At 54.2% G+C, this 27053-nt stretch overlaps 1 protein-coding gene and 1 long non-coding RNA gene across 4 annotated transcripts in view; one reads left to right on the forward strand and one right to left on the reverse strand.

Annotated features, from left to right (window-relative positions):
- KIAA1671 (KIAA1671 ortholog) overlaps window positions 1-27053 on the forward strand; it is a 181010-nt gene that overhangs the window by 93534 nt on the left and 60423 nt on the right. Inside the window, exon 1 of one of the 3 annotated variants that reach the window (XM_069558293.1) lies at window positions 24785-26325. The exons of the other annotated variants lie outside the window; for them this stretch is intronic. Coding sequence (XP_069414394.1) covers window positions 26041-26325 — 285 coding nt within the window. The 5' untranslated portion in view covers window positions 24785-26040. Of the gene's footprint in view, window positions 1-24784; window positions 26326-27053 lie in introns of those variants that run through there. 3 annotated transcript variants of the gene reach the window in all.
- LOC138422792 (uncharacterized) lies at window positions 22134-25763 on the reverse strand. The gene is made up of 2 exons (XR_011250015.1): window positions 25604-25763; window positions 22134-24573 (listed from the first exon to the last, which is right to left on the reverse strand). It is a non-coding gene; the product is annotated as an uncharacterized lncRNA (long non-coding RNA).

The following is a 27053-nucleotide window of genomic DNA, read 5'->3' on the forward strand; positions in this document are numbered from 1 at the left end:
AGTGGGAAGGCAGCCTGACCCAGCAGGGGAGCAGCACTGAGTTGGAGCCAGGACGCCGGAGTCTGGTCCCGGCTGAGACCCGTCGCTGGTCCCTGCACTTTCTGGGTCCGGTGTCTTTGTGAGATGCAGTCATCGGCTGACCTCAGAGCTGACTTGCTGTGCCATGCACGGATGTTGGGTGCCTTCTCTGGCCTGGGCCCTGAGCTGGGTCTTAAAGCCTGAGTAGGAGAAGAAGGGAAGGGCATTCAGGTGGTGGGAGCAACATATATAGAGGCCTGGAAGTTCTGGAAGAGGTGGGAGAGGACTTGCCTCATGGTCCAGTGGTTAAGACTTCCAACTTTCAGTGCTGGGGGGATGTGGGTTCGACCCCTGATCAGGGAACTAAGATCCCACATGCCTCTGGGATGAAAAACCAAAGCATAAAACAGAAGCAATATTGTGACAAATTCAATAAAGCCTTTAAAAGTGATCCATAGAAAAAAAAAGTCTTAAAAAGAAAAGAAAAGGTTTGAGGTGTCTTTGATTGAAGCTAGAAGAACACAATGTAAATATCTCCTCAAGGGTGAAGTAGGACCCGGATGAGAAGATTGTCAAGGAATTTGGTCCAAATTAAGAAAACTCTTCTCTTTCTCTGTAAGAAAACTTGTTGTTTGGTGTAGAAATTCTGGGGTAGGAAGGCACAACTGTTTCCAGCTGTATCCTGCTTGTTGCCATATTGATATTTTGTGTAAACGTACTTGTATTAAAATATAAGCTCATTCATGTTAACATCACATTATTTCATAGTTACAATATGTGGAATGGAATTAGTCACTCAGTTGTGTTTGATTCTTTTTGCAACCCCATGGACTGTAGCCCGCCAGGCTCCTCTGTCCATGGGATTCTCCAGGCAGGAATACTGGAGTGGGTTGCCATGCCCTTCTCCAGGGCATTTTCCGGACCCAGGGATGGAACCTGGACTTCCTGAGTTGGCAGGCAGATTCTTCACCACTGAGCCACAATATAAATGTGATGACCTAGGAACAGATCTTCCTGTGAGCCTCCCTGTGTGTCAGTGTGTGTATTTGTAGGGATAACCTATCAGAATACCACTGTGCAGCTTAACAACAGAAATCTGTGTCCGTCTGGAGGCTGGATGGCCAGGGCTGTCAGCAGGTTTGGTTTCTCAGGAGGCTGCTCTCCTTGTCTTCACGCGGCCTTGCCCCCATGGTACCGGTGGCATCTGTGTGTGCATTCCCTCCCTATAAGGACAGCAGTCTCATTTTTACTTAATTATCTCTTTAAGGCCCCATCTCCCATATGCAGTCTCATTCTGAGGTCCTAGGATGAGGTCCTGGGTTTCAACGTATAAATCTGGGGGAAGCACAATTCAGCCCATAGCAGCCAGGCTCTCAGCAAAGCATTTTATGTTACTTCGTTTTATCTGTCACAGCAGTCCTGGGAGGGAGATAGTATCACCATTCCCATTTTACAGATGATGAAACCGAGGTTGTGTCACTTAGCTCAATCACGCAGCTGGTCGGCAGTGAAACTGGAATTTGATCCCATCATATCTTGCCTTGGAGCCCACATTTTTTTAGTTTTTGTTTATGATTTGACTTGAATCTTAGGAAGGCCTTTTTGTTTTGTTTTGTTTTTAAGCCTGTCTCATTCTATTGAATGTACCCAACATTTCTCCTTGCCTCCCTGTACTCTGCCCTGTCCTTGTTTTAGGTGTGATTGGGAAAGACCCCGAGGGGGAGGGAAGGCCCTTGCTAGACCCCAGTGCTGCCCCAGCTCGCCCGGGCCCTCGCCGCCGGGTTGCTGGCCGCCTTCCCAGGAGGGGTGTGCCTAGGGCCGCCTGCCCCCTTCTCGGCTCCCCGCCGCCCGTGTTTGCCTGGAGCAGCCTGAACCCAGTGAAAGCAGCCTTTGTCCTCCGGTCTCTCCCTCCCGGAGGGCTGACCTAAGTCCCAGCCCGGGAACAAAGCAGCGACCTGCCGTGTGAGTTCAGGTCAGCCCCACTAACCCGCAGAGCCTCCCAGCCTCAGCCCAGTGAGGGGCAGGGGACGTGGTGGCCTAGGCTACGGGGCTGCAGAGTTTGGTGGGATCCGGAAGGCAGCAGAGCCCTCCCCAGTCCTGAGCGGTGATGCCAGGGTCTCCTGAGTACACGGGACTTTACAGTTTATAGAACTGCTCCATGCTTTTCCAGGTTGGTGGAGCCCCCCAGACTCTCCATACGCATCACACAGGGCAGGGACTGGGAGAGGCAGGTAGCAGTTGTCACAAGGAACCACTTCAAAACGTCCGGTGTGGGATGCGAGGGCAGTCTGGTTGTGACATCGGTCACCCCGCTGATCACCTGGGTTGAATCGGCTGACCTGGCTGGCTGGGCGGGTGTCCCCTTCCTTCCTTCCTGCTTCATGTGTGTCCCTCCCCAGACTGCCCCCTCTGTTGAAGAAGACAGCCGTCCCCAGACGGAGGAGGACCGGCCTTTGGTCAAGAATATACTAGTAGCTGTGTCTCCTGCTAGAACCTCCAAACAAGCTCGCAGAACGTCAGGGTGCAACCTCAGGGTGTTTTGCCTTTTTTTTTTAATAAGCCAGTTTTATTTGTTTATTTTGGGGTGCGCTGGGTCTTTGCTGCTTTTCTTGGGCTTTCCCCAGTTGCAGGCAGGGCCTACGCTCCAGTTTCCGTGTGCTGGCTTCTCCCTGTGGTGGCTTCTGTGGCAGAGCACGGGCTCTAGGGTGCTCAGGCTTCAGTAGTTGTGACACCCGGGCTTAGCTGCTCTATGGCATGTGGAATCCTCCTGGACGAGGGATTGAACCTGTGTCTCCTGCACTGGCAAGTGGCTTCCTAACCGCTGGACCACCAGAGAAGCCCCCCAGCCACTGTTGATTGTGCTCACATGACTCGGTGGGTCAGGAAATCAGGCGCAGCTCCGTCAGTGGGGGACGGCAGCTCCGTGATATTTGAGAGTCCCTAGCAACTGGGGGCTGGAATCGCCCAGGGTCTTCACCCAGCTGTCTTGTGCCAGCAGTAACGAAGGCCGGGCTTCCCAGGACTGTTGTCCAGTCACCTGCTGCAGCTTGGGCTCCTGCTCAGGGCTCCCAAAGCACATGCTGCAGCCAAGTGGGCAGACACCGCATCGCCCTTTATGACGGATGCAGCCTCAGAAGTCACGTAGCATCCCTTTGTTCTCTGTTGATCAAAGCGGTCACAAGCCCCCCAAGACTCAGGGGGGAGAGGACACAGACCCCCTACCTCTCAATGGGAGGAGTGTCAGAGAGCGTGCACCTGTGTTTCAAAGCTGCCACAGCAGGAAGTAACAGTAAAGTTACTGAGTACCGTTTATCGAGCACTAACTGTGCCAGGCGCTGTGCCGAGGGCTTCCCGTGGATGAACCCGCACAAGCTTCCCCACAGTCCCAGGGGATGGGGTATTCAGAGCTTGGTGTTTTCGCATCAGAGACGGTGGAGGAACCCAGGGAGATGGGCAGGGCTGCCCTAAGTTTGGCATTGAACGTGTCACACTGGGAAGTCGTGGGCCAGTTTTTGTTTTTTTTTTTTCCCCCTTCCTCCTCTAAACTTAGAATATTCCTTGAGTTCTTGAAAAATCTCACTTAGCTGTCTGATTCATCTCCTCACTCACAGGTTCTTCCCTTTGGTGTTTATTTTGAGCAGTTTCCCTCTGCCTGTGTGCCCAGAGCCCTCCCCCCGCCCTGCCCCTGCCGTCACCCCGTCTCTGCTCTACTGCTCGTGGGAAGGGCTGGTTGCAAACTTCCCCACTGCCCACCTCTCCTCAGGCTTTTGAGGAACCAGCAGGTGGGGCCATGTGGCCCTGACAGAGGAAATGAGCCATCACCACCCAGCCCTGCGTGGGCGCCACCTTTGCGGTTCCTCTGGGGCCAGAGCTGGGGCTCATTCCTCTACCTCCTGAGGGTCTGACACACGACAGACGCCCAAGGCATGTTTGCTGGACTGAGCCCATGAATGATGAGGGAAGGAAGAAAGAGTGGCTGACTCTTCAAGCAAGGAGGCTCTCTGCTGTGCACCCCTGCGTCCTGGCACCCAGTGGACCCTCAGTAAATGTTGGTTTTACCAAATGAATGGAGGAAGGTGTGGGTGAGACCACGAGCAGCGACTGGGCCCTATGTCTGTGTCCTCATCACGTGGCGCGGTGGATGAGTGAATGAGCAACTCCGGTGAGCCCTCCTCCAGGAGGGGAGGTGTCTGTTGCACAGCTGGGCGCCCGGCAGGTGCTCAGCACTGTCTGGTGTTGAGTGAATAAAAGAGGGGATGAAAAGGAGGGCTAAGGGAAGCTTCCCATCCTCAGGGGCCCGGCCGTGTTCAGTTCCCAGCACAGAGTCTTGCTTACAGTAGGTGCTCGTTCAGTCCTGAATGAATGAGTGAAAAGTGAAAGTGCTTGAGGATAGGGACATGTCTTATTTGTGTCTAGAATAGCACTTGATAAATGTCTGCTGAACTGAGCGTGTGGAGGAATGAAGCAATGGGTACGCAGGTCAGACTTCTGGAGGCTCAGGACTATACCTTGTTCATTTCTTTCTTCAGGTCCTAATGTAGGGCCAGGCATACAGCAGGTGCTTAGCAAATGCTTCCCTGCTGCCCCAACCTTGGCGGGGAGTGTCCATCCGCCCCTGAGAATGGGCTGAGAGGGGAAGGCCAGCCCAGGGGGGCCTCGCCCGTCTCTATTGGCCCCCACCCCGCTCGCTGGGCCCCGCAGCCGAGACTTCCTGTTGTTCCCATCCACACACAGGTGGACAGGAAGTCCCCAGGGGCCTGCCTGAGACCTGCTTCCCATATTTTCTTCATGCCGGCTGCCCTCGGGGAGACCCAGGCGCCGCACTGGGCCCCATAGCCGGCTGGCCGAGGAACAGTGCCCTCCAGGGACCCCACTTCCTGACCGTGTTAGCAGTTCTGTTTTAGAGCCTGCTGAGCAGATTTTTGCACAAAGCAAGTGATGCCTGGGAGAATGTTCCACTCGGAGCCAGCCCCTAAAATCACCTTGTCCTCGTGCAGGCCAGACCTGTTAACTCTGTCACATCTGAGCAGTGCGAGCAGAGCAGAGGGTCAGGGCTTTGGGGTCTGAGACGGCAGGGCTCAGACCTCCCTCTGTGGATTTCAGTTGAGCCTCAGTTTTTGTATCTCTGAAATGGGCATTATAAATACCCCTCACCCCCCTTTCCTGTTTTCCAGTCTTGACCACATGTCTGTGGCTCTTTTAAACTCCCTGTGCTGAGGCTGCGTGCCCCCAGAGTTATACATTCAGTAGATTGCTTTTGTTGTTCAGTCCTGTCCCAACTTTTTGTGACCCCATGAACTGCGGCACCCCAGGCTTCCCTGTCCTTCACTGTCTCCTGGAGTTTGCTCAAACTCATGTCCATTGAGTCGGTGATGCCATCCAACCATCTCATCTCTGTTGCCCCCTTTTCCTCCTGCCCTAATGCTTTCCCAGCATCAAGGTCTTTTCTAGTGTCAAGGTCTTTTCCAGTGAGTCGGCTCTTCGCATCAGGTGGCCAAAGTATTGAAGCTTCAGCTTCAACATCAGTCCTTCCAATGAACATTTAGGGTTGACTTCCTTTTGGATTGAGTGGTTTGATCTCCTTGCAGTCCAAGGGACTCTCAACAGTCTTCTATAGCACCGCAGTTTGATAGCATCAATTCTCCAGCTCTCACATCCATGCATAGCAACTGTGTGTAAAGAACCGTCTGCTCTAGTTGATTCTGAGAGGCAGTGTCTCAGGCTGGGTCCCCCAGAAACAGAGCTTGAGTGGGGATCCACGTGTCCACGATTTAGTGACGGAGAACTCCAGTCGGCCGTATCCCTGGGGGAGTTCTAGAGAGTCCACAGCACCACAAAATCAGTCCCCGTGGAGAAGCAAGGCAGCTCTTCCTCCACCGGCTGGGGCCCACTGTTGGAGAAGACGGGGCTGTGAGCAGTGGCAGCCAGCACCCTGGAACCTGGAGGACGGGCCCCCAGCCAGTGCCAGGGGTCTGGGTGGGGTTCTAACAGCATGTGCTGCTGTCGGGCACCCTGGGGAGTCAGGGGCCCAGAGCAGTGAGCTGCGGGCATGTGGAGTGGATTGGCTGCCGTGGAGGAGTCAGTGCTCGATACAGCGACTTGGTAAACATAAAAAGCTGTGAAGAAGATGGAAGCGGGCACAGGGATACTATGACGTTGCTTGTTCCTCTAAGGCGTCCTGAGTGAGCACAAGGGCCAGGCTCCCGGGGGGGGGAGAGGCTGGACCCCACTCCCAGTGCCTCCCAGGAGGATGGCTTTTGTAGGTAGTTTCGTCACTAAGTCGTGTCTGACTCCTTTGCAACCCTGTGGACTGTAGCCTGCCAGGCTCCTCTGTCCACGGGATTTCCCAGGCAAGAATACTGGAGTGGGCTGCCATTTCCTCCTGCAGGGAATCTTCCTGACCCAGGGATCAAACCCGGGTTCCCTGTGTTGCAGGCAGATTCTTTACTGCTGAGCCACCACAGGAGGGGTGACACCCACATAAATGGAGCTGAGCCTGGGATGTCTCCACACACTGGAGGTCCATCTCTAGGGGAGGAAATTTAACACAGGGGATGTCCAAACATCAGAACATAGTTTGTTTTTCTTGGCTTTGAAATAGTAGTACAGTCACGGTGAACATTTCTGGGAGTATGAAATAGTGTTCTAAAGAAAACCGCGTCCCCTGCCACCTCCAGTCCGTAGTCCCCTGCCCAGAAATCGCTGACAGTTTCACACGTCTCCTTTCGGAAATATGCTCAGCATATATAAGACTATCTGTGCCTGTATCTGTATTTCCTGTATCTGTACACATGTCTGTCTTAACACCAGTCTGACCTTGCTGTTCGTCGTGTTCTGTGTCCTGATTTTCCTTTTTCTCATAGTGCTGAGACCTTTCCCTATCAGCACAGTAGGTCTGCCTCATTCTTTCCGGCGGCTTTATTTCTGCCCCCCGCCCCCAACACTGTGTTTGTTGAACCAGTCCCCTCCCAACGGACATGTAGCTGATCTCCAGCTTTGTGCGCCATAAACAACCCCGCAGGGAACATCTTGTGCAAAGCTCTTGGTGCCCTTGTGTGTTGCATCTGCAGGGGAAATGCCTGGCCTCGGACTTTCCAGGTCGTGTGAAGGTTGAATAGGGTTTTCCTGGGGGGCTGGGGCTGGCAGGGGTGGGAGAGTAGGGGAAGGGGAGGTGTTCCTGCACAGAGAACAGCATCAGGACATACGGGAGCTGGCAGCCGAGGGTGGCCTGCCTCTGACACAGACAAGGCCTGGGGTCCTGCCTGATGTTCAAAAGCCGCATCATCTGCCAGGGTGCCGCTCCAGCTCTGAGAGTCCGAGGGGGCATGCGGCTCCTTACGAGGGGTCTGACACCATGCAGGACACTTTCTCTGTCTTCTCTTTGGGTTCTTGTGGCACTTCCATCAAGCCGTGTTGTTATCACTGTTTTATCACGGGCTCACAGAGATCCAGTGACTTGCCCAGGTCACACCACCAGTGAACGATGGAACCTACATCATCCCACAGGTCAGTCCTTTGACCTCTACCATATAACTCCCTGCTCTTTGCTGGAAATTCCTTGCTGGGGATGCTCTTTCATTGGCTATCTATCCTATTGGACCACAGGCCCCTTGGGGGCAGGGATCGTCATCTGTCTCGTCCCCTGCTGTCTCCCCAGAGTCCAGCGCAGGGCCTGGCATGCAGCTGGCATTCAGTGGGTGTTTGTTGAATGGCCAAGTGAAGGTTAAAGTACTGGTCTATTCCATTACAGCAGAACTTTTATTTGCTTATAGAAATAGACTCATATTAAAAAAATAAATGAAACATTTTTCTTTGCAAACCAGTTTATCTCCTAGGAATCTGACATTTTGCTTCCCCCCCCCCCCCGCCCCCCACTCTGGGAGTGAAACGAGGATGTCTGTTTTGTAGAATGTCACCAGAGGAAGGAATCTGAACATTTCCTTTTAGAAATTTCTGCGTAAAAAGTTAAAGCGAGAGGGAACCGTACTTGAAGATTCAGTTGCCATGGTTACTGGGTAATCCAGCGAATCGCTCCCTTACACATGGTCTCCACTAGACCTTCAACCACCGTGTCCCAGTTACAGAATTTTGGCTTTAAAGTGAGTTTAATACAGCGAGGCTTTGAGAGGAGACTCCTGCCACGGGGTGAGCCTCTCCCGGGCCCCTGTCCACCAGGGCTCGCCATCACCACTATCCCGTGGGTGCAGGGACTGCCTCCTCCGCTTCAGAGCCGAGCTCACTGAGCCCCAGAGAGCTCTGTCTGGTGTGCGTGCATGTCCACTCACTCTTTATTTGTTGTCTCCTTTATTCACTGTTTATTCACTCGGTAACTATTTACTGAGCCCCTTCGCTGCCTCAGACACTGCTCTAGGCACCGGGCATCCGAGCGGGATAAGAGACAGAGGGTGTGTTCAGCGGGAGAGGCGGACAGTAGGGTGAACAGGAAACACCGACCCACGTGTGAAGGCCAAAAGACAGGATGACGTGGGAGAGAGAGGCTGGGAGACTGTGTGGCGGGAAGGCCCCTAAGGGCACGTGGCTTTTGAGCAGAGATCCGAGAGGCAGGAGCCCACCCCTGGGTGTCCGGGGAAAGAGGGTTTCAGGCGGTGGGAACAGCACACGCAAGGGCCCCGAGGCTAGCACCAGCTTGGAGAGGCTGAGACCGATAGTCGGGTCAATATGGTTCTGCCTGGTATCGAGCAGGGGGTGGGGGGAGGTAGATGGGGACCTTGAGGTCCAGGGCAGAGCAATCCAATTTACTTATTTATTTTTAAAGAGTTTTTTTTTTTTTTTAATGTGGACCATATTTAAAGTCTTTATTGAATTTGTTAATAATATTGCTTCGGTTTTTATGTTTTGGTATTTTGGCCCTGAGGCATGTGGGATCCCAGCTCCTTGAGCAGGGGTTGAACCCGTACCCCTCCGCATTGGAAGGCGAAGTCCTAGCCGGCGGCCCACCAGGAAAGTCCCAGGGCAGAGTCTTCGGCATTTGGGGTTCCCTCTGGTCGTAGCAGAGAGCTGAGGGTGCATTTTCAGTGGAGGCTGGTGTGATAGGATGGAAATGGGGGCTGAGATCGGCTGCTGAGGAGGGATGTCGGGGGTGGGTGGGGGGAGACGTGATCTGGTTTAGGTTATATTTTGGGGAGAGGGACTGAGGCAGGTTTCCAGTTTCCAGGCCAGCGGGGTGGAGGAAGCAGACTTGAGACCAGGGGCCAAGAGTTCTGTCCTGGGATGTTTCATTTGAGGCACCATCAGATTTCTAAGCAGAGAGGGAGATGGAATTGAAGGAGGTTTCCCTTTGGCTTTTCTTTAAAAAAAAAAAAAATTTTTTTTTTGGCTATGCCGCATGGCGTGTGAGATCTTAGCTCCCCTACCGGGGTTGGAACCAACTCCCCTTACCCTGGAAGCAAGCAATCTTAACCCCTGGACCACAAGGGAAGTCTGCTGTTTGGCTTTTAAACATGAGGGATGTTGAAGCTTTCACAATGGGGCTGGCCCATCGGAGGGGGCACGCCGGTGCTGCAGGGAACAGGAGGATGGGGAGCTGCAGGCTGATGCCCTGGAGTTGGTGAGAGAGGATGGGAAGTGGGGGTGGCCTGAGCTGCAAGCGAGGCCCCCTCTTGTGCAGCAGCCTGAGGGAGGCAGGGCGGGCTCCCGGATGCCAGGGCCAGGAGCGGGTCAGCTCACTCTGCTCTGATTCTCTCGGTTTCTTTCAGCGAAGTGAGAGGGACTTGGCAACTAGTGGAAAGAGAGAATTGATTATGCTCTGAAAGCAGGCAGGTTCCTGGGTTCGCCTCCATCCATTCGACCCCCAGCAAGCTGCTCAGCTCAGACATCCACCGAGCACTTCCCCCAGGCCAAGTGCTCCCTCCAGAGCGGTCACGGTCATGATCCCCATTTACAGATGGATAGGGTGACAGAGGCTCAGAGAGGTGCAGCAGCTTTGCCCAGAGTCGTACAGCTCGTTGGTATGGTCAGGTTTTGATGCTGGGCAGCCTGGGAACCAAGCCTGAGGCCCAGACTTCTCATCTTTCAAGAGGAGATGAGACCACCCGGGCCTGTTAGCAGAGCATCAGGGACATAAGAGACACAGCGGCACCTGCTGTGTCCTAAACACCATGCTCAGCTCCCCCGCAGGTGCATAAGTGATGGCCGCCCAGCCCTGCCCCATTTCTGTTCCCTGGGTCCCCGGTAAGTGCCACTTGCTCCTGCCATCTTGAGGCTGCACAGCGTTTTCATTGCTTCCAGAAGTCCTTCTGCCAGGGGATCTCATTAAGTCCATTTTGCAATGAGAACATTTGGCAGGAGGAAGGGAAGGTAGTTCTCATAGTTATTTTTCAAATCTGAAATAACTTGTCTGGTGAGAATGCAGAGGCACCGGGATCTGGCCTGCCACCCAGCTCTCCACCCTGCCTGCCCGCCCTCCACGCTCCCTGCCCCCCACCCCCCCGCCCCGACACACACACTCACTGTCCTCACATCTTTCCACTTTGGACAGAGACGCTTGCTGGCAGGCCCCTCACTCCCCCTCTGCCCTACCCCCAGAAGTTCTCACATGGAACCACCTTGAGGACCCCCTTGGGGGCTTTTGCATCCAAACACGTTGCCACCTCGGTCCTATTTTCAGGGAAGCAAGCTGTCAACTCAGACCTTCTAAGCAGGGGCTTGTGCTCTCACAACAGCCAGGAGGTGTGTGGTGCCCCGGCGCTCGGCTGCTTTGCTGTTCAGTCGCTCAGTCGTGTCCGACTCTCTGGGACCCCATGGGCTGCAGCATGCCAGGCCTCCCTGTCTATCACCAGCTCCCGGAGCTCACTCAGACTCATGTCCATCAAGTCAGTGATGCCATCTAGCCATCTCATCCTCTGTCGTCCCCTTCTCCTCCTGCCTTCAACCTTTCCCAGCATCAGGGTCTTTTCCAGTGAGTCAGCTCTTCACATCAGGTGGCCAAAGTATTGAAGCTTCAGCATCAGTCCTTCAAGTGAATATTCAGGACTGGTTTCCTTTAGGATGGACTGGTTTGATCTCCTTGCTGTCTAAGGGACTCTAAAGAGTCTTCTGCAGCACCACGGTTCTAGAGCATCAATTCTTCGGTGCTCAGCCTTCGTTACAGTCCAGCTCTCACATCCGTACATGACTACCAGAAAAGCCAGAGCTTTGACTCTAGTTTATATGGACCTTTTTTGGCAAAGTGATGCCTCTGCTTTTTAACATGCTGTCTAATGGGGCTGCTGCTGCTGCTGCTGCTAAGTTGCTTCAGTCGTGTCCGACTCTGTGCGACCCCATAGACGGCAGCCCATTAGGCTTCTCTGTCCCTGGGATTCTCCAGGCAAGAATACTGGAGTGGGTTGCCATTTCCTTCTCCAATGCATGAAAGTGAAAAGTGAAAGCGAAGTCGCTCGGTCGTGCCCGACCCTTAGTAACCCCATGGACTGCAGCCTACCAGGCTTCTCTGTCCATGGGATTTTCCAGGCGAGAGTACTGGAGTTGGGTGCCGTTGCCTTCTCTGATCTAATGGGGCTAAGGATGGTTAAACAGGAGCCTGAGTGCCCACTGATGAGATCCAGGGGCAGGCGATTTTGTGCAGAGACCTGAGCTTTCCGGAGGGCGCAGGGCCTGAGGGAGGAAGGCAAGGTTTCTGCCAGCCCTGCTGGCGACCAGCCTGTCCCTGGGATCCGATCAGGTGCAGGCGGAGTCTCTGAAGCTGCCAAGCCAGACTTGTTCCCGGTCTGCTGCAGATGGCGGTTGGAGGGCTGAGCTGGGAGTTCTTCCTGTTCTTTCTGGAATGAGTGAAAAAACAAAGTCTGGGGCTTTCAGGGAATTCCGCCTGCTATGTGCCCTGGGTCTCATCAGATGGGAAGAGACCCGGAGCCCATACACTAGCCCTGGCACCTGGGAATTCCAGAAAGAACTGAGGGCACTCAGCATGGCCCATAGGGTCCACGAGCTGTCCCCAAGGGCTGCTACTGGGGCGCCTCATTTGCCAAATCAGAAACATCTCAGGTTCACTTGTCTCAGTTGAATTATGGAGCAGGCAGAGCTGAACGTCAGCCTTGACCCAGGGCACGTGAGGTCTGGTGGGGGCCTCTGGCTTCTCGGGCTCCCAAGTCCCCTCTTCCCCTGCATTTCTGCTGGCCCCATTTGGGCTTCCCAGGGAGCGCTGGTGGTAAAGAACCCACCTGCCAATGCAGGAGATGAAGGAGACGTGGGTTTGTTCCCTGGGTCGGAAAGATCCCCTGGAGGAGGGCATGGCAACCCACTCTTGGAGAACCCCATGGACAGCAGATCGTGGCGGGCTACAATCCATAGGGTCGCAAAGAGTCGGACACGACTGAAGCGACGTAGCACGCATTCAGCCGAGACTCACCCGCACCCTGCCCCTTAGTACCCTCAGGGCTTGGCTTATCGTAAGAGCCACCACTGTCATTTTGCATGTGGAGGCTTTGTGGAGAGATAACTGACGTACCACATACGTATCTTGATGAGTTTTCACACGTTCCCGAGAATGCACCACGACGATGAAAATACTGAACGTGTCGCTCACCCACGTCAGTTCCCTCCTGCCCTCTGCAGTCCACCCCTCCCTCCCTGCCCTCAAGCAGCCACTGCCCCGCTCTCTGTCACTGTAGATTAGTCTGCGTTTTCTAGACTTTTCTATGAATGGAATGGGACACCCCGTACTCTTTCTTCTGCGTCTGGTTTCTTTCACTCTGCTTAATCATGTGAGGTTCATCCACTGCCTAGTGGGTATCAGCGGCCCATTCCTTTTTATCGCTCAGAACTGTTCTGCTGCATGGAGCTATCAGTGTGTGTACCCCTTCATCTGTTGACAGACATTTGGGGTGATTCCGCCTTCCAGCTCTTATGAATACAGCTGCTGCGAACGTTCTTGTTCCAGTTTTGGTATGGATGCGTGATTTCGTTCTTCTTGGGTAAAGACCTAGAAGTGGCGTGGCCGGATCGTACGGTAGGCGTATGTTAGACTTTTTTACAAGCTGCCATACTGTCTTCCAGTACCATTTTGGTCCCATTTTGCGTCTCATCCCCTGTGAGTTTCACTTGCCCAAATCCTCACCATCACTACTTGGTCCAGCACGGCAATTTTGTCGGGGACGATGGTTGTGAAGATGCTGAAAGTAGCGAAAGACCTCTCATGAAGACGGGAGACCCCTCATGAAGACGGGAGACCCCTCATGAAGACGGGGGACCCCTCATGAAGACGGGGGACCCCTCATGAAGACGGGGGACCCCTCATGAAGATGGGCCGAACCAAAAAGGTGTGGGATACTTCACATGGCCCACCTGGAGGCACAAGGGATGCAGGGTGGGGCCCATTAAACCGTGGCCTGTGAGCTCAGGAAGGGCTCTACATGTTCAAAAGATTTAAAAAGAAACCGAAACCCCCCCAAACCAAACAGCATGTCACAGAAACCAGATGTAGCTAGCAAGACCTAAAATGTTTACTCTCTGGCCCTTTTCAAAGGTTTGCTGCAGGACTTCCCTGGTGGCCTGGCGGCTAAGAGTCCCACTCTCAAAGCTAGGGCCGTAGGTTTGATCCCTGGTCAAGGAAGTTCTGCATGCTGCGTGGCACAGCCAATAATTAAATAATTTTAAAAGCTTACCCCATCCTGAATTAGTGGATTAACCCCGGTTCTTTCCATCTACCTACCAGCCCTTCAGGGTCTTGTCCACTCATGGTCCCAAAATCGCTGCCACAGTTCCAGCCATTTCTGGGAGACTTGACAACATCCAGCTAAGGGAGACAGGGTGCATTGGAAGGAAGACTGCTCCCTGAGCCCAGCCAGCAGACTCCCCCCGCCCCACCCCAGATCGCATTGGCCAGGATTTTGGTCCCATCCACACGTTTCTGCTGCAAGAGAGGGTGGGAAGTGAGTAGTCACCGTTTTCAAGACTTGCCCAGGAAGGAAGAACGTTGCTCACAGCTACATTCTTCTGTGCGAATTCTTTGATTACTTTCCTGGTGCCCTATTGTCTTGCGTGAGTTTGAGCTGAGTGTGAGGACCCCGTGTGTCCCAGGCCTTGGTCCCTTCATCTGAGGTTTGGGAGAGTGACGTCTCCTTTAAGGGCCGATGAGAACTGATGAGGTTTGTATAAAGTGCCCAATGCATTGCGCATACTTCTGGAGGATAGGGCAGTGTGATGGCGTCCCAGGGTCCTTGCTGTGGGACCTTGGCCGAGGAGCTTGACTTTTCTCAGCCTGACTTCTCTTGTTTGTAAAATGGGTATAAGATTGTCTCCCTGCTCACAAGGTGATGCTGAAGAGTCTGTGAATTCTCTGATTTCAGAGCATCAGCCTGGGCCTGGTGTCTGGTTAGACCTTGAGAAGCGTTAGCTGAGTGCTAGGCCTCAGGATGGGCTCTGGAAATGCAAAAGGGAACTGAAAACAGCCCTGACCTTCCAGTGCCTGCAGCCGGTGGGCAGAGGGGTGTGGATATTGGCCTGATGTTTTTTATCTGTCATTTGTTTTTGGCTGCGCTGCGTCTCTGTTGCTGTGTCGGCTTCCTCTAGCTGAGGCGAGCAGGGGCCACTCTCTAGCTGAGGCGAGCGGGCTTCTCACTGCGGTGGCTTCTCTCGTTGCAGGGCACAGGCCCTAGGTGCAAGGGCTTTAGTAGCTGTGGCTCGAGGCGCTTAGAGCTTGGGCTCAGTGCCAGGGGCACGCAGGCTTAGCTGCTCCACGGCATGTGGGATCTTAGTTCCCTGACCAGGGACCGAACCCGCATCTCCTGCACTGGCAGGTGGATTCTCATCCACTGCACCACCAGGGAAGTCCCATCGCCCTTATATTTATGATGTGGTGGGGAAGCCCAGGGGTTGGGGAACCCAGAGGGGGCATTGAACTGAGTGGGAAAGAGTAGCAGGGAAGGCTTCCTGGAGGTGGGGGCATCATTGTGAAGTCTTTAAGGGTGAGTAGGAATCGGCCAGGGAAAGAGGAGAGGATGAGACTGCAGGACAAATGTTATCATGCTTGGACTTCCTAGTGGTCTAGTGGTTAAGTTCAGGGGGCACAGGTTTGATCCCACATGCCACATGGCGAAAAAGTAAATAAATGAATAATTTTTAAAGGTTATTGTGCATCTGCCCTTTTCTCCCCGCCTTCTCTCGCCTACCCTATTTCTCCTTCCTGCCTCACCCCTTCCTCCCCTTCTTCCCTGGTTCATTTACCCATTCATTCAACGGACACTTACTGAGAGTGTCCAGTGTGCCAGGCAGGGGGCAACAGCAGAGAGTAAGACTCCAGGTTTATGCTCTCATGAGCCTTGCTCAGAGAGATCACGTTAAATCAATACCAGGTAGTGAAAAGAAACATGTAAAGGAAAGATTGAGGGCAAGAGGAGAAGGGGACAGCAGAGGATGAGATGGTTGGGGTGGCATCACCGACTCGACGGATGTGAGTCTGAGCAGGCTCTGGGAGTTGGTGATGGACAGGGAAGCCTGGCGTGCTGTGGTTCATGGGGTCACAAAGTCAGACATGACTGAGCAACCGAACTGAAAGGAAAGAGTGCTAAGACCGGCCGGCAGCTGCTTTGTGTTGGGTGATCGGGGCAGGGACTGGTGGGGAAGACTCAGAAATACGAAGGCTGCCTGGTGTGGGGGCCGCAGACTGTTGGTGGCTGCTGGGAGGTACCTTTCCGAGGCAGGAAGCAGCCAGGTGGAGGGAGCTGGGGGTGGGGGCGAGGTGGGGGGCTCTGGAGGGCTTTGAGCCCAGGCTGGCTCGAGGTCCCAAACTCCGAGGCTACCAGAATACAGCCTCGTGCCTCCTGGGTGGGCTGTTGTGGGGGCCTGTGGGGAGACACACTTTTGTCAAGATGCCAAGGCCGCCTGGCCGCCCCCTTCCTGCCATCCCTCCCTCCCCGCCGGGCACAGCCTGCCTCCTGGAACAGCGTGGGTGGCACAGAGGAGGGCCCCTGCCTGTGATCTGAGGAGCAAGGCACCAGATAATAGACCTCTAGCCGGCCGGGAGAAAGCGTGCAGCAAGCGGGACCGAGTGGGGACCGTTACTCACAGCAGCTCTGAGATGAGAGGAGGGCGAACTGGGTGATGGGAACAGTGGGGGTGGGCCTGGGGGCTCCCCGACGCCCAGAGGCCTGCTGAGCCACAGCTGCTGAGAGAGCACCGGCCTCCCGGCAAGCCTTTACCCCTAAGTGGCTGATTGTGCAGCCTTCAGCCTCTGCTCTCTCTGTCTCAGTGTCCTCATCTGTATAATGGGGGTGATTCTGCTCTTGCAGGATAGAACACACACCATGTAGCCTTCGGCACCACCTGGGAAGGGGAGCACCATTTTTACCCCTTTTTAAAGACAAGGAAGGAGGGGCTCAGAGAGGGTGAGTCACTTGCCCTGGGTCACACAGCGCACAGTCAGTCCTTGGAGGCCTGCTTTTACTCATGTGTGGGGGGGTGACATGAGATGACGTAGCTCCTGGCATGTCGTTGGTGCTGAGAAAAGCGTCCACCGCGTCCTAGCAGCGTTTGAATAGATGTGGGTTTGGCGTTTGGGAGTGTGTTCCCTGGTGGCTCAGATGGTAAAGCGTCTGCCTACAATGCGGGAGAGCCAGGTTCAATCCCTGGGTCGGGAAGATCCCCTGGAGAAGGAAATGGTAACCCACTCCAGTACTCTTGCCCGGAAAATCCCATGGATGGAGGAGCCTGGTAGACTACAGTCCATGGGGTCGCAAAGAGTCAGACACAACTGAGCGACTTCACTTTTTCTTCCTTTCACTTTTCCTTCCTAAGTTTGTTCTCGGAAAAGTGAACACTCCAGCCGTGGACATCCCTGTCGGAGTCCGAGGCCTGCCGCCTACCTTTGCCAGGGCCCGCTTTGTGCACCTTGACCTGGGAGGCAGGTGTCCTGATTTCCTTTTGTGACATGAAGCACCTCGGGGGGAGGAGGCCACGTGAGTGTGCACGGCCGCGTGGTGTCTGAGCCCGGCAGGGACAGGGGGCCTTAGGGGCGAGGCAGCTGGGGTTTGAGTTGGGCTCCCTCGCTTCCCAGAGGTGGGGGAGCACCGCCCCGGGACCCTCAGTGGTTTGGGGGCAGAGCCTGGTGGGTCTTAAGCCTGGGTCAGCGGGCCCAGGACCCACCTCCTCGCCTCCCTTCAGCCGGGGCAGGAGGCTGCAGAGTCCCCTCCAAGGCTGCCTGGGTCAGGGGTCCCTGGCGCTGCTGTGGCGGCTGAGGCCGAGAGGGGGTCTCTGAGGCCGTCTCAGGAGACCCTGTGCTGTCATGGGGTTCACTTGGGGTTCACTTGGGGCCACCCGAGTCTGAGGAAGAAAGAACAGGGGTTGTCGGGACCCTGCTCCTGAGACCACCTCTTCTGCACCCCACAAGCCAGCCCCATTCTGCCATGAACCGGGGCACTCCCAGTGGCAGCGTAGTCTGGTGGTTAGGAGCCCCGGCTCTGCACGGCCAGCCCCGGGCCCGAGCCTTGCTCTGTGCATGGCTCCCACGTGACTCGGGCTCCGGTCCCCCTTGTTTGGCGTTTCGGTTTCCTCGTCTGCACAGCGTTAGTTGCAGCGCTTCTGGCTTCCTCGAGTCAGGGAGGTGACGGCAGGCCCTTGGCAATTGAGCACCACCAAGGTTCCTTATCCTCCAGGGGCCGGGGCCGGGGCCTCCCTCACCGGACACAGCCTGCACCTAGTAGGTCCCCGCTCAGATGATCGTTGAAGTCGGAAGGCGTGGGGGAGGGAGAGTAGGAGCAGGGAAAGGGAGGCCTTTTCTTCGCCTTCTTCCAGCCTTTTGTTATCCTCACGGAGAGTCTTCAGATCTTGGGGTGCGACTTAGGGGCACTTAGCCCAGGATAGCAGGCTCGGTGCTTGGGGATAAATCTCCTGGGGGACATCGTGACTCCTTCACCCCAGTCGTAATTTCTTGTTCCCCAAGAACATCTTGCTCTCTTTCACTAACCGATCCAAACATGTGGTATTTCAGTGGCTCCTGTGGAAAGGGGAACCTAAAGGATCTTCTAAAGGAAATCAGTCCTGATTGTTCATTGGAAGGACTGATGTTGAAGCTGAAACTCCAATACTTTGGCCACCTGATGCGAAGAGCTGACTCATTTGAAAAGACCCTGATGCTGGGAAAGACTGAAGGTGGGAGGAGAAGGGGACAACAGAGGATGAGATGGTTGGATGGCATCACCGACTCAATGGACATGAGTTTGGGTGAACTCCAGGAGTTGGTGATGGACGGGGAGGCCTGGCGTGCTGCAGTCCATGGGGTGGCAAAGAGTCAGACACGACTAAGCAACTGAACTGAACTGAACTGTGGAAAGGGGTGTGATAACCAACCCCAGGCAAGGGGACCAGACCTTTCCTTCTCAGGAAGCCCAAGGAGGGATGGCAGCACTCCAGAAGCACTGTTCTGAGCCCTAGGGCAGTGCTGTGGCTGTGTGAACTGGGCGGGGCCCTCGGCCCACCCCATTTCCATTTCAGAGAAGGCGGACCCCGTAGCTTTATTAGAGGGCCAGCTCTCAGAGAGGGGCTGTAATTACAGACCAGCCTTGCCACACGGGGCAGGGCCACACAGCAGGCTCTCCCCAGTGTAGAAAATGCTCCTTTTTCCACTTGCATTTGGGGTGGGGCCTGATAAGGCAGAGTCGAGTTCCTGGCTGTCTACAAAGATTTCCTTTCCAGATGGTCTTTTTCTACCCCCAACTCCCTTCCAAGGTTAATTAGGGGCATCTTAGGTCATTAAAATGACTACTTGAATAAGAATGTGATAAATGAACACAAGGAAATAGTCGTGGGCTTGGTTTATAAATAATCTGGGATTGACTTGTCAGGTCAAGTCACTTCTGTTTTCTTTTTTCTCCCATATCAGAATTCTTTTCCCTGTTGCCTTGGAAACAAGCCTAGGCAGAGGGATGCTGGGAGTTGTGTGACACGGGTTCAAGCCTCAGTGATTCCCTCATTTCACATGGTAGGCTCAAGTGCTGGATGCTGAGAATCAAGGCTGAACAGAACACATTCCTGCTGGCCCTGGTCTCAGAGTCCAGTGGGGAGACTGACCGGTCGCTCTAGCTACGGCTCAGATTGTTAATGATGCCGTAGGGGGTCATTCAGCAAAGTGGGAGCCCAGAGGTGGCCCCCTGGGGGGCATGAATCAGGGGAGGCTTCTTGGAGGAGGAGTACCTAAGCTGAGCTGTGAAGGACAATACTGACCAGGTGAGGAACCGGTGGAACGGTTTCCTAGCCGGAGGGAACAGCATGTGCAAAGGGCTGAACAAGAGGCAGCCTGGCACATCCCAGGACGGCAGTTAGTCCAGTCGGGCTGGGGTGGAGAGACCCTGGGGGTGTAGGTCGGACATGAGGCCAGAGACCCTCTCAAATGCAGATTGTGAGCGACCCCTATGGAAAATCAGGAATGCTGTCACAGGTTTACTCTGGAGTCTGGGACAGCCGTCTGCCTGGGCCTGGTTCTTCAATCAAAGGAGAAATTTGGCCATCAACCGGCCCTTCGAAAGCTTCGCTCCATCCCATGGGGAGAGAAAACAGGTTTTTGTTTTTGTTTTTTTTTTAAATATTTATTTATTTGGCCACTTTGGGTCTTTGTTGAATCACGGGATCTTTCGTTGCGATGCACGGAGTCTTTAGTTGCGGCATGCGAGCTTAGTTGCTCCGACGCGTGTGGGATCCTAGTCCCCTGACCAAAGATCAAACCCGGGTCCCCTGGATTGGAAGGCAGAGTTTTCATTACTGGACTGCCAGGAAAGTCCCTGAGAAAACAGATTTAAACTGGGTCCACAAATCAGCTCTTCCCACACATGGTCCCCAGAATTAGTCTCTAGGCCAGTTGTCGAGAAAGGAAACTGATTTGCACCCAGACAAGTGCTTCTGCAGAAATTTCCTGACCAGAGGAGGTTTGAGGACATCCTGAGAAGGGTGTAGAATAGTCACCATGCTCCTGTGCGGGGCTTGGGGGCAGAACTGGATGTTTTAAGGAGTCTTAGAAGTGTGAATAGCGTCTGGCTTCTGCCCTAGGAGGAGGGCTTTGCGATCACACAGGTCTGGGTTCAAGTCCCAGAACCCTACTTGCCAGCTCAGTGACCTTGAACAAATACCTTCAGCTCTTGAAAACCTCACTGCCCTTCTCTGTGAACTGGGGATAATTAATAACAGGGCTCACCCTATAGGGTTGTTGCCAGGATTATGTGAGCTGACGTGTCTGGGTAACCAGTTTCCAGCATAGAGCAGATCCTCAATTCATCGTCACTATCGTTTCCACTACACCACCTTCCTAATCAACATAATATCGATACGTATTATACATACTTATTTTAATATATTTTGAGACCCTGCATGCCTACTCCTGGAATGTCCAGTTTTTTGGGAAACAGGATCATGTAATTGAGACTTCCTGTGGGAGATTTGGAAAAGACTGGGGTTGTTGAAGGTTGTCTTGAGGTGGGGGGACCTCTGATAGAGATGGAGAACAGGGGAAAGCAGCTCTTGGCAGGGGTACAGGGGATACAGCATGTGCAAAGGCCCAGGGGGAGAGTGGGATATGGCCATGCCCAGTGGCCTTTGCAAATGCTATTCAGCTTTCTTGGAGCACTCCTATTCATCCTTCAAAACCCTACCTAGATTTCCTTTTTCCAGTTACAATAAATGATCCTCAATAAATGATCATCTTCCCTTTGTTCGTCTTTCCTCAACTTCCTACTTTCTTAGTTGGGTTTCACCTCCACCTCTTAACATCCCCACCATAGTGTGTTATCCACTAGTCTTTCTTAGCTCTTGGTACTTGTATTGTAGATGTTCTTTTCTTCTTTTTTTTCTTGGCTTTTTCTTCCACTGAAGGATTCTCTAGAGTGTTCACATTTGTATCAGATATGGGGGAGAAAATTATAGTCTCAGCTTTGATATGGTCCATTGGGATACCCTGTCCTCTTAATGGCTGGGAATCAGAGAGCTACCCCAAGCTCTTCAGGGACTGTAGTCCCTTTGGGATCGGTACAGAGCTCACCCAAAGTAACTGCACAGGGAAGTTTGTCAAATGAACGAGTGAGTGACATGCTGATTTCTGTAACAGCAAACGCATGTCTGAAAATGGTGACCCCGGGTCTCTACCTCCTACTGTGGTGGTAAAATTCTCCTCTGTTTCCTGGATCGCAGTGGCTTCTCCAGAGTCCTTTGGATTAATTATGTAAGGAGATGACTTTCTTTCCTTTTTGATGCCCAGCAACCTCCCAAGAGTTTCCTGGAGAGAACAGAAGAGTTTGCAGAAAAAGTCCTCTGGTGGGGAAAGCGTTCAGGCTGTGCCCCAGTTTTCAGAAAGTGACGCTTTTTATAGTCAGACTTTTAGACCACATTGTACCTAAAGGGAGCCGGGAGCTGGGAGCAGGCAGGCAATCTGGCTTTCCTTCTGCACCCCTCTCCCCTGGTGTGGAAGGAGGCGGACCGTGTGATCCGGCCCACCACTTAGTCCCCTCTGCTCTTCCCAACACTTGTCTTCCATCTAGACTGATTTGGCAAAGGCTGGTCTTCCGCAACCTTGGTTAAGGTGCAAGGCTGGGGATTGCGCACTCCACCACTTCATAGCTGTGTGACCACAGGCCAGTCACGGAATTGCTCTGCCTCAGTTTTTCCATCTATAAATGGGGGTAGTAGGCCTAGTACAGACCTCATTTCATTGTTGGGAGGAGCAGACGGTGTATTACTAATCCAGTGCCTGGCACTCACAGTCCGTGGTACCAACAGCATCAGTGACAATGACAACCTCTGATGATTTCATCTCTGAAAATCAGAGAGGCTCAGTAACTTTCTCAGGGCCACATAGTGTAATAAGAGCTGGAGTTGTTCAGTCCCTCAGTCCTGTCCAACTCTTTGCAACCCCATGGACTGCAGTCCACTCTATCCCAGAGTTTGCGCAAATTCATGTCCTTTGAGTCAGTGATGCTATCTAACCACTTCGTCCTCTGCCGCCCCCTTCTCCGTTTGCCTGATTCAGTCTTCAGGATCTTTTCCAGTGAGTTGGCCACAGGTCTACAAACCTTTAACCATGATGCTGTTTTGATTTAGCAAATCCAGGCCTGCATCGAGGGTGAGGTGACTCGGGCACACATGTAAGGGCCACAGTTTAAGAGAGCACCAAAAAAAATAGGTTATCAAGATAAATAATTTTTAATACAGCATTCATTAAAAGTCAAAGTTCATTCACAAAGCCGACAGCCCACATGACGCATAAGGGTGGGATCAGTATCATCAGCACAGAACTGAACAATTAGTCTCTTTTTTGTTGGAATGATAAGGTTTTTACGACTTCTTCACAAATATAACTATCACACATGACTGTGATAAACACCCCTGTGGCAAAAATGTTTTGTATAGATGATGCGCCTTTCTGGACAAAGTGCTGGGTGTGGATCAAGAAACTCGGGGTCAAAAGGCAGACTCATCCTTCCACCCCAGTGGAAAATTTTTTTATTATGAAAAATTTCAAACGTATGGAAACATTATACATACCCACCAGGTATATTCTGCAATTGGACACATTTTGCTATATTTGCCTAAGAAAAATCTAGCCACCCATCCGTTCCTTAGGTTTCTTTTTCCCTGCGTTTCAAAGTGAGCTACAGATGTCAGTACACGTCAGCACGTGTGTTGCTAACTGGCAGGATGTTGTTTTTAAGAATTTTGATCTTGAATGTTAAATTCCCTTCAGAAAATGCATACCCATCTCCATTTCTGTCTGTAAGTATGTCTCTTTTACCATGGCCTGGCCAACACTGGATATTATCATTTTAATTTTAAGTTAATTTATTTATTTGGCTGTGTTGGATCTTCATTGCATCATGCAGGATCATTTCGTTGCAGCGTGTGGATTCCCTAGTTGTGGCTCTTGGGCTCAGTAGTTGCAGTTCAGGCTTGGTCGTTCCACGGCATGTGGGATCTCAGTTCCCCTACCAGGGATCGAACCCACATCCCCCACATCGCAAGGTGGATTCTCAACCGCGAGACTGCCAGGGAAGTCCCCGGATATTACAGTTTTAAAGGTGCTGCTTTGATGTAACTTGTTTCCTCCTGGAGGTGCTCAGTAAATTTTCCCCACCTCTGTGTCCAGATGGTCTGTTAAAAAGTTGCATCCCTTTCCAGCTCTTCAGATATTTCTGGTGCAGCTTTTCTGGAGTCAGGTGGGGAGGACTGCTCCCATCCTGGGAGTCCCCGGCCTGCTGGGGACCACCTGCGCAGGAGGCTGGCTGTGGACACTGTGTGAGGAAAGCAGGCCAGCCTTGGTGACCAGAAGCCCTGGGACCCTGGAGGCTGTGTGTCGGGAGTGTGTGGGGCCAGACGCATGCCTGGAGGGAGGATCTGGGGCTGTGTGCATGTTTTCTCATCATGGGGGGCGGGGGCCAGGCTACTGCAAGAGCCCCTCATCCCCTCCCCTCTCTCTCCTCCTCTTGCTCTGGCCTGTGCTTCCTGATGGCCCAGATGCTATCTTGCCTCTGGGCATCTGACTCTCCTGTGGGTTCTGTGGGTCAAGAATTAGGGGTGCAGCTTGGCCGGGTAGCTCTGGCTCAGGGTCTCCCATGAAGTTGCGGTCAAGGGCTGGGTCATTCAAGGGTCTGCCTGCCGATCTGGGACCTGCTTCCAAAGCAGCTCACTCACGTGGCTGGAAGTTGGTGCCGGCAGTTGGTCTGGGGAGGTTGGCCTCTCTGCACATGGGTCTCTCCACAGGGCTGCTTGAGTGCCCTTAATGCATGGCGGCCAGCAGGCCCTGGCTTTGAAAGTCACTCACCATCACTTCTGCCTCATCTCTTGGGCACACAGACCAATTCTCGCATCGTGGGAGGGGACCACACCAGGGTATGACTCACAGGGGGCAGAGATCTCTGGAGGCCATCTTGAGGGCTGCCTACCATTCTGGAAGACCTTGGCAGCTAACTGTCACCTCTCTGGGCCTCAGTCTTCCCCTCTGTCAAATGGGTTCATGTTAGGATTCCTGAGTTAATTCTTGCAAGCACTTAGAAGAGCACTGGAGACTGAGTCACACTCTTCAGTAAATATCAGCACCATTACAGGGTCCTGCTGGGCTGTGAGCCCTCAAGGGCAGGGGCCATCCTCAGGCTGCATGCCCAGCGCCCGCCCCAGAGAGGGCAGTCTCCAGATGTTTACACGAATGAGTGAAAAAATGAGTGAGCAAATGAACATCCATAAGGACTGGGAATCCAGAGAAGCAGAGCTGCGTCAGCTGCATTGTCAGAGACACCTCCATGAAAAACTTTCTCAAGTGAGGCCCTTTGATCAGTGTCTAGGGAGCAAATATTTATTCAGAACTGAAGGTGACGTGGGTGGGGAAAAGCTCTTGGGATGCAGTCAAACCGATCAAAGTTTCACTCTTGGACTTGGCATTTGAACAATAAATATTTACTGAGCTCCAACTCTGGACCACTCGCTGCGTCAGACCCTGAGAAGGGGCGGAGAGTGGGGAGGAAACAGCCCCGGGCCACGGCCTGGTGGTATAGCCTTGCTGTGTGACCTTGGGCCAGTGAATCTATGTCTCTGAGTCTGCGCCTGCTCATCTGTACCGCAGAGGGTCCATCCCTGCTGGAAGGAAAAAGCTCCTCCAACATGCATGCCTCCCCTCAGGATCCAGCTGCTGCTCCCCCTTGCCGACAAGCACCCCCTCCAGTCTCAGATGCTTCTGCCTCCCATCCCCAGCCCCAGTCCCAACCACTCCAGCTCCACAAGGGTTAAAGCCCGGGAGCTCATGTGACCCAGTATAAACCATGAATCATTCCTGTTGCTCTCGTGCGGAGCCTGCCCGCCCAGGATGGGGCAGGTGCTGTGCCCTGGGTTGCCATGGCAACTTCACCAGCACTGAAACACAGCCGGGCCCAGTTCCTTCCTTGGGGGCCTCAGGGGCTGTTTCACCTGGCTGGGTGTTGCCTTTTAGGGCGGAGGGAGGGAAGGCTGGAGAGAGAGAGAGAGAAGGAGCTTAGGGAGGAACAAGTGGAAATTGAGACAGGGCGGGGGAGGAACAGAGGCTGGGAACCTGACGGAGAAATGGACCGCCAGAGGGAGACAGGCTGACTGCGGCCACAGGTCCCGTCACCCTGGAGGCAGTTTCCCAACTGTTCAGCCTTCCCGGGGCCACCGGGTCTTCGGACCCACATGCACCCACGCGCCCGGTGCACCCACACGCAGCCCCGTCTCCCCCGCTGAGCTGGCGGTCAGGGCTGCAGGGCGGGTGGGCTGCCTGCCGAGCACGTGCAGGCATTGACAGCCCCGCAGGACGGTGAGCCAGCGAGCTGGGACTTGGGGGTGGGGGGGTGGGAAAGAACAAATGGGGGCGGACGTCAGCTCCCTGGGCGGCTGCCTCCCCGAGGCCCCTCCTGCATTCCCGGGCAGCGAAGCCCCTCGCTGAGAATGGGGGCTGATGTCATCCTGGGCTGCCGAGCCAGGGGAGCCAGGGGGAGCCCTGGGGCCCCGGTGTGGCTGCCTCCGGAAATGAGCTAGCTGCCCGCCGGCCCACAGGTTCGGAAACCTCCCCCTCCCCCTGGCCGGAGGACGGGTAAACCTGCATGGGCCAGGTGAGCAGGGGGTGCTGGCCCTGCTGCAGGCAGCCACCTACCTGGGGGCGAGTGAGTGCCTAAGCAAGGGTTCCCCCGGGGGCCGCCGCCTCTTCCTCCCCCACCTCGCGGGGGGACTGTCACACCCCGAAGCCAGCCAGCGCAGCAGCCCAGTTCCTCAAAGCTGTCGTCACCCGAGCCAGCCAGCCAGCCAGCCGGCTCGGCCGGTGAGCACTGGGAACTGGATCTTGGAGCCACCGGCGTGTTTACTCAGAGCCCCAGGGGGTTGGACTCTCAGCCTGATCCGAGTGGCCCGTGGATGCCCCTGGCCGCCGGCTCCGTGGGTGTTATCTGCTCCCGGTCCAGCTACTGAAGAGGCGGCTACCTTTCCCCTCCAGCGAGAGCCCAGAACTTCCCGAGCGAGTGTGCAGCAGAGGGAGCCGAGAGGACTGACCCTGGCACCTCACTGCCCTCCTCCCTGCCTCGCCCCACCGGCCCCATGGATTACCTGGGCGACAAACTCACGGTGGCCCAGAGCCACGTGACCCAGTGGATGGGGACCGTCCGGCGGTCCTTCCAGGAAGCCCTCAACCTGGTGACCAGCACGGTGGGCCCCGAGCGGGGGGGCGGGGAGCCCTCTGGACGGACCCCCTTCAAGCGCACCTCGTCCTTCCGACACCTGGCTTCCCGGAGCCGAGAGTCTTTCCGCCGCTTCTCGGCGCGAAGCCAACAGAGGTTTTCTTCCCTGAGGAAAAGGCAACCGGATTCGGAGCCCCCAGACCTTGTAAGCTTGTTATTATTATTTTTGTTTGTTTGTTTGTTTTAAGTATTAAAACAACAGTGAGAACTCCTCCCTGCCAGTGCTCCCCTTCCCCCACCCCGGGGAAGTTGGCTGGTGGGGGGTGGGGCATCCCATCAGTCCAGCCAGGGAAGTTGCCTCTTCCGGGACAGTTGTCCATCCAGCCGGACCATTTCCCGGTTCCATGCCTGGGAGAGAGGCGTGCAGTGGTGGTGATTCCCCTTGACGTTAGACGCGTGTGCTCACCCAAAGCCATCAGGACATTTATACCAGGCTCAGCGTCTCTGTATATGGGGCTGGCTTTGCCGGTTGATTTATCCTTAAGTGTTTGACACTCCAACCCGACCCCAATGCTTCCTATTTTTAGGGAGGCTTAGTTGGCACCTGCTCCGTCTCCTCAAACACCCTCCCGGGGTGGCCGAGCGTCCACGTCACGTGTGTGTGGAGTTGTGGCTTTTGTGGTCTTTGAGCAGAGCAAAACCGCGAGGTCTCATCTGATTACCCGAGGTGGTGGGCAGGACTGCCCGCTGGCCAGTGCAGCTGGGAGTGAATGGGCCAGAGGAGGGTAATCGGGGTCCTGAGATTCCAGCAGCTCCCACTCTGGCAAGCTTGATGGAGCTCGGGGATCAGGGTGGAATGACATCTAATGATTGAGAACTCAACCTGTATCCAGGTTGTTTTTTTCTTCTCAAGGACCTTGCTAATGATTTGAA

This window comes from Ovis canadensis, chromosome 17 (genome assembly GCF_042477335.2).
Source record: "Ovis canadensis isolate MfBH-ARS-UI-01 breed Bighorn chromosome 17, ARS-UI_OviCan_v2, whole genome shotgun sequence".
In the NCBI taxonomy this organism is placed as follows: Eukaryota; Metazoa; Chordata; class Mammalia; order Artiodactyla; family Bovidae; genus Ovis; species Ovis canadensis.